Here is a 7,752-nt window from a genome sequence, read left to right on the forward strand (position 1 = left end):
TCCGTATGATCTCTATTCATGAACAAGACCAACGTTTTCAACTCATCTATTGGAGAGAAGAAATGTCACAGCCGCTTCGAGTTTTTCAGTTGACAACCGTTACTTATGGTATGACTTCTTCGCCATTTTTGGCTAATCGAGTAATACAACAATTAATTCATGATGAAGGAAAGAATCATGAACTTGCTGCTCATGCACTTAAACGACAAATTTACGTAGACGATGCGCTACTAGGCAGCGATACTGTTGAAGAAGCTGCAAAATTACAGCAAGATGTAATAAACCTTTTACGAAAAGGAGGCTTTGAACTTCGCAAATGGGCGTCTAACAATAGCCAAATATTGGAAAATTTACCCCCTCAACACTGCTTATCAACTGACTCACCTTGTGTTAGTATTCTTGGACTGAAGTGGAATCCACACTCAGACACATTCTCATATGCAATTTCTGAAGCTCCATTGATTTTTACCAAAAGAGCAATTTTGTCTTCCATCGCTAAGATGGACAAGATGCTCCAACAACAAGACAACAACAAGATGTAACAGGCATGCTTACCCCTGTTATTTTTTGGGCTAAGGCTCTCATGCAGCATATATGGTCACTAGGCCTAGATTGGGATAATACTCTTCCTAGTGATATTATCGACAGATGGTCAACTTTTGTCAACGAACTTCCTGAGATTGAAAATTTGGAGATTGGCAGGTACATATCTCTGAGTGATGCGGTTAATATTCAGTTGCATGGATTTTCAGATGCAAGTGAACTCGGTTTTGCTGGATGTGTTTATCTACGAACTGAGAACCCGCAAGGCAGTATATATGTCAACTTATTAATAGCCAAGTCACGTGTGGCACCCCTGAAACGTATCACGATTCCTCGCCTTGAACTGTGCGGAGCACATATTTTAGCCAAACTGTTACACTACTGTGTTGATCAACTCTCAGATCGCTACAAGATAGATTCTGTTACCGCTTGGAGTGACTCCACTGTGGCTCTTTCATGGATTCACACCCCTTCTCATCGTTTGAAGTTATATGTTGCAAATCGTGTTGCACAGATTCAAGAATTGACCCCTTCCTGCATATGGAAACACATTTCTACTCTTGAAAACCCCGCTGATGTTGCCTCTAGAGGATTAACCCCATCTCTTCTTATTCATAACAAGCTCTGGTGGTCTGGACCCACATGGCTTAAGAGTTCATCTGATTCATGGCCTCAACCATCGAGTCATCTTCCCGAAGAGGAACTCCCAGAAATTAAAACCACAACACTAAATCTTCTTACGATAGCTGAAGATCAAGATCTGAAGTTTATCAATAAATTCTCTTCATGGACTAAACTACTTCATGTCATGGGCTACGTTTTACGTTTTATTTCCTGCTTGAAAACTAAGCAAAGGATTACTCATTCTCTCACACTTGAAGAGTTAGAAGTATCGAACAAACGGATTTGTTGGCTTGTTCAAAGAGAGAGTTTCTCTGAGGATATTAATTCCCTGTCAAAGAAGAATGTGTGTTCTTCTCGCATTCAACGCCTTTCACCGTTTATGGATGATGAAGGTTTGTTAAGAGTTGGAGGACGACTGAAACATTCTGAGTTGCCGTACAGCGCCAAGCATCAAATTATCTTACCAAAGGATCATTTTGTTGTAAATTTGATAATTGATTATCATCATCGCATCTTTCTTCACTGTGGACCAACACAACTCCAAGCTGTTCTTCGTGAGAAATATTGGATACTTTCTGCTCGTAGTATCATACGCTCCAGGATTTTTAAACGCCTGAGATGTTTCAGAATGAAACCTAAGCCAAACACACCATTGATGGGAGACTTACCTTCCCCAAGAGTGGTAGCAACCCGACCTTTTAATGTTACTGGAGTCGACTATGCCGGACCATTTACAGTGAAATTGTATGTCCTAAAAAGGCTTCAGCCTATTAAAGTTTATCTTTGTCTATTTGTCTGCTTTGCAACGAAAGCCGTACACTTAGAAGTTGTGTCGGATTTGTCCTCAGAAGCTTATATAGCAGCTCTTACACGTTTTATTTCCAGACGTGGTTCAGTGAAGGAAATTCATAGTGATTGTGGAACCAACTTTGTCGGAGCAGCTGCTGCACTTCACAAATGTTTTAACAACCTCCTTTGCAATCCAGTAACTCACCGTTTTGCTGAAGAAAACAACATTTCTTTCAAATTTCTGCCTCCACACGCGCCTCATCAAGGTGGCTTGTGGGAACGAGCTGTTAGGAGTGCTAAGCATCACCTTCATAGAGTAATCGGTGGCCAAATCCTGACTTATGAAGAATTCATAACTCTCGTGTCACGTGTCGAAGCAATATTAAATTCAAGACCGCTTACCCCTCTCTCTGGAGATCCGAATGACTTAGAGTCTCTAACCCCAGGACACTTTTTAACTGGTGGACATCTGAAATCCATGGTTGAACCTCAATATGATGAAACTTCTTGTAACCGCTTGAGGAGATGGCAATTAGTTCAGGCATTCTCTCAACACATCTGGACTCGATGGTCCCAAGAGTATCTGCATACTCTACAGCATCACTCTAAGTGGACGAGTAAAACAGAGAACCTCAAGATTGGTGACCTTGTTGTTATTCATGAGCCTAACACTCCTCCCCTACAATGGAAACTTGCAAGAATCACCGCAGTATCTCCAGGAGCAGACGGAATTGTACGAGTGGTCCATCTACGCACCGCTACAGGGAACTTCAGTCGGCCAACCGTCAAAGTTTCCCTTCTTCCTACCAATTAATTCCTAAGCATTCCCTTTCACCCCCTTTCAATTTATTTTCATTTGTCTTTTCCCATTTTTCAGTTTTTTCATTGAACCAGGTTGGTTCAAGGGGGGCGATATGTTGGATATTTTAGGTTTCATGATTTTTAAATCGAGTCCATATTTATATTCTTCCGTTTCAAACAAAACCTAGCCCAAGTAATTTTCCGCTATTCAGCCGCTAACGAAGGTATGCGGCCTTTGCCCTCAACACTGATATCTTTCCAAACGACGCAGTCCACTGTCGTCCGCCGCTGAACTATCACCATATTTACTATCGTATATCCGCATCATCTTTTCAACATCCCGCAATTTTTACCTTTTTTTTCTTTAAATTAATCAGTCTGTACAGTGCTAATAGAAGTGACAATAGTTTTGTTTTTATCCCAAGAAGAAATTATTTTTTGTTTATTTAACGGACAATTGTAATAGTGCAAGTAGGTCAACGTGTACATGGACAGTCCTCGTCGACGCCGCCATTGCCCAGTGCTTCAAGTCAGGTGGGGTACCCCAAACCAAACATCTCTTCAGCTTCACTAAGGTCTGTGACAGCAATTCAACATTGTTTAGCACTTTAAAAATTAGCCTAATTAAGACTGATTAATTTCATTCTATGTACATATTTTTCTTATTATACCAAACAATGATTGTCATGCAAATCACCTGTTTAAGAGTTTTGCTGGTATTGCTAACATAAGAGACACGGCGTCGATTGCACAATAAATTCCGTTTGCAACGATTATATAATTGTTTTAAGATAACCCTCCGGAAATTGCCAGATTTTTAGAATTGATTAAACGCTATTTTACCAAAAATTACAAAATAGTTAATCAGCTCTTCGTTTTGAAGTGCACTTTTGATGACGGTAATTTATGTTAATTGTGTAAGTATCTTTTGCGGATATTTTTCATCACGAATAGTAAAAACCCAAATTTTTGGAGGAAGATCTTTGCAAAGATTACGTAAATAACATAATTTAGCCGGTTTGAAATAATGGATATTAATTAATTGTAAAGCTGACCAGTACAAAAATATTTATTATAAAGTGTTAAGCAATATTTCAAATAAGAGGAACTATAAAACTCGGGTGTAAAGTATTAACAATTCAATGTAACAAAACATAATCACGTAGTAGGCTAGTATGCAAAAATAACCTGAATTGTTTTGTGGTTTTTGCTATTTTTAAGGTAAATTAACTTAAATATAAAAGCTAACATTGTTTGAAATTAACAGTAATACAATAGAACAACTATAACACATAATAATTGTTCAGAAATCAAGAATATCTTTTTACAAAATGCAGGGTTACATAACTGGAAAACGTCAGTACAACTACAACTAAAATATTGTTGTTGTTTGTTGTGTTGTAAATATTGTCGGAACAAATGTATCTATCTGAAAACAAACTGAAAATTGAAGCTAATAGAATATGTTGTACATTTTCCACTCACGTGCTCAAAACACCGCACGTGGAAAACGGTAGATTCTGGGGGAAAACTGACTTGAGACTTGGGGCGGGGACAATAGCAATCCCTCAATCAATTTGGTCCTCTCAACGGCAACTGTTGACTTAAGCTAAGGGACTGAGCATTTCATACATTACCTCCCCCAAAAAGCGCCCCTAACCGCTCCCCACAGGAGTATAGGGAGTCCCTCGGCACTAGATTTACAAGTCAAATCGTCAACTCGCAAAGAAACCGCAGGTGACGTTTAAATCGCTTCGTAACGTTTCGAGAGTTATTTCGAATCGTACCTTTCAGTATGTAAATGGCATTGTAGGAATTCAAGAAATTGTCGGAAGGGAGCGTATTTAAAAAGGGGACGACGAGGTGGTTTAAATCTTTGCAAAAGCATTGACAACAAAGTTTTACCGTCGGAATTAATTTGCCATAAAGCAGGATTCACATAAAAATCCAATCAAAATCAAAATCAAAATGTCCGCAATAAACCTTTGAACAACATTAACTCACCATCACCAACAATGAACTTCAAACAAAGAAAAATCCAATATTGCTATCTACCAAATATTTTATTATTAACATTTCCATTACTAAGATCAGAGGATTATTAAGTTGAGAAGTTACAAAAATGTGATGACAAAAAGCAAAAGTAACTAACAAGTATGAAATATAATTATAGCTGTAAAAATGTTTTTTGTATACTGTTTTTGCTTGATAGAACGGGAATATTTTTGTATATAAGCGCGTGGAAAATAAAAAAAACATAGTTTAAACTATGACAAATGTGACGTTTTTTAACAATATTTTTCATTGAAAGAAAACCATAAAAAAATTACAACTTGATAAGAAAATGTCCAAAACAAAGTGTCTTATCAATATTTAATAGTAACAGTTTTATGTTACTACAGTTTTATAAAACTTTGAGTGAATATGACATAAACATGACCCAAAGAGTAAATCACGAAATTTATTTCTTATTTTTATATCTTATTGTAACCTATGTATGTGAATTGGCAGTATAATTTTAAAACAACAGCAAAGTTACCAACGGTTTTTGGAAGGTTTGGGTTTGGGGGTTGTAAGGGTTTTTGCCTCCACATATCACCTGACCACAGGTGTTCGGGTAACCAAGCTGTTAGGCTAATTGCTTGAATGATGTAAAAACACCCTTCCTGCAGCTGATTAAATAGCCTCTCATCGTGTAGACGTCTGAGAAAGTAATTTGTGGTTGGGTTGACAACCTAAAAGCATTCATTAATTAATTTTGGTTACAGGAATTGATGGAAGTTGTTGATACGTTTTTTAAATGAATATTGATTAGGTTTTCAGGTTGAGAGATCTTCATTTATTAGTCTTTACAGGATCTTTGAAACATGTGGTCATTGATGAAAAAAATGTATTACATTTTCTACAATATATTTAAGAAGGTACAGAAGCTAAACAATCATTTCTTAAAATTGAAAATATTCAATGTTCAACCCAAAACAATCAGAAACAATAATAGCAAAATGGCTGAAAGACCATCAAAGAGTAGTAGATATGGCCGAAGGTTCTCTTCAATACACATATGAATAAAAAAATGTTACTAGGTTAATATTTCTAAGAACAGTAGAACAATTTACATCTAAGTTTGGATCAAAGTCTAATAATTTAAATGAATGTAAACTACGTCATGATGGTCCCTTGGTTAAAATGTAAGAAAAACTTACTTTTAGTAAGTTATCTAATAAACTATTTTTTTGTTCTGTAGAGAGTGTCTTGCAAGTTTAACTACGAACCAAAAAGATAAAAAATGATGATCGAATGTTTATAAGTTACCACCAACTCATGTCCCAAGTGAGCTAGCAGCTCTATTGGCATCGTTAGACGAGTAGACGATCTTTAGCAGCACAATACCAGCTTCAATTCGCTGCTTTTGATTGACAATTGTAACTTCCGCAGGGAGTTCAACAATGCCTATCGCCGGCGGCAACTTGAGTAGGTACTCCACACAATAAGACCAATACCAATACACCCGCGGGATACCACGCCCTTATTTTCTACGTTTACAAACCAATGCAGGCCTTTAGGAGAGTACAAGAGTAGGAAAAGCAGCTCTTGCGGCCACCAATCAGAGAGCAGCATTTCATCCCCACCCTTCCCCCTAGGCCATGCCCCCTTTTGTCCCACGTGGTCGCCCTCTGGTGTCCCACGTGGTCTAACCTCACTTTTGTTTTCGCGCCAAACATCTAACCTCACTTTACGTATTGCATACGTAGGTTCCCGCCAAACGAAAAAAACTTCACCTTCCCGCCAAGAAACATAACCTCACTTTCGTGCTAAACGAAAAAACTTCTCCTTCCCGCCAAGTAACATAACCTCACATTTATTTTCGCGCCAGACGAAAAAATCACCTTCCTGCCAAGTAATATAACCTCACTTTCGCGCCAAACGAAAAAATCACCTTCCCGCCAAGTGACTTTCGCGCTAAACGAAAAAAACCTTACTTCTTCTCCGCCGATTCCCGCCAAACAACGTATTGCGTAGGTTCCCGCCAAGTTACATAACCTCACTTTTATTTTCCCGCCAAACAAAAAAAAACCTCACCTTCTCGCCAAACGAAAAAAACTTCATGTCCCTAGCAAATAGTATATAGAAAACTTGTTGTGCACCCTTTAGGACAGGGTTTGGGACTGTCCGAGTGTCTGAAGGACACCCCCAGGTTCAGGTATTATATCGTATTGTACTTGTATCCAGAGGAACTGGCTTAGTATTATACCATATAATACCCCCCTCCCTTATTTTGAGGGTGCACTTGGAATTGAAAACGCAGTTATAATGTTACAAATATTTATTCTACAAGCAAGACACATTACTAATTTATAAAGAATTGAGTGAAGTGTTAAAAACTACTGAGCACTACTACTACTGAACAACATGCTAAAAACTAATATTTATAAATAAGCACATTTGGGGAATTCCCCACCATCCCCGTACATTTAACACTATACAATTTAGAGTTTGTGAAACATTCTAGATCTTCGTCTGTGAGGAGGCTGGTGAACCTCGAGGGTAAAAATGTCACCCTCTCCTCGCCGGCAGATGTGGTGACGTGTAGTACGATCACCATGGTTCCGAATCTCGTGTTGATTCGTCTAGCAGATTGAATTTTCGCCGGCTCGGTCAGATCTTTGATGGGGACTTTCAAAGGGGAAGAGAGCACCTCGCAAGACGACAGCTTTGTAGAAAGATCCATCTAAAACCATATAATATTGTCGTAATAATATTGTATGGATAGTCGAGTGGTTATAGTGTTTGCTTTTAAATCTGGAGGTTGCTGGTTTGATCCCCGGTTGATCCCTAAAAACTATGGGAACTATGATAGTAAAGAGGACCTATGCTGTTATTTTTACATTACAGGATCATTGATGCATCATAGATGCATCAAAGATGGATCATTGATGCATCATAGATGAATCATAGATGCATCATAGATGCATCAAAGGATGGATCATTGATGCA

The 7,752-nt window shown here is 38.2% G+C and overlaps 1 protein-coding gene across 1 annotated transcript; it reads left to right on the plus strand.

The window, feature by feature from the left end:
* The first annotated feature begins 547 nt into the window (after positions 1–547).
* LOC128982047 (uncharacterized) lies at positions 548–2,770 on the plus strand. The gene has a single exon (XM_054401086.1). It carries the CDS (start codon positions 548–550, stop codon positions 2,768–2,770), a length of 2,223 nt encoding a protein of 740 aa, XP_054257061.1.
* Positions 2,771–7,752: the final 4,982 nt, after the last annotated feature.

Source organism: Macrosteles quadrilineatus, unplaced genomic scaffold (assembly GCF_028750875.1).
Source record: "Macrosteles quadrilineatus isolate MER2022 unplaced genomic scaffold, UCM_ALF_1.0 Scaffold_93__1_contigs__length_393980, whole genome shotgun sequence".
NCBI lineage: Eukaryota > Metazoa > Arthropoda > Insecta > Hemiptera > Cicadellidae > Macrosteles > Macrosteles quadrilineatus.

Coding starts and splice junctions, on each gene's coding strand:
- LOC128982047 (XM_054401086.1), top strand. CDS start 548: ATGCTTACCCCTGTTATTTTTTGGGCTAAGGCTCTCATGCAGCATATA.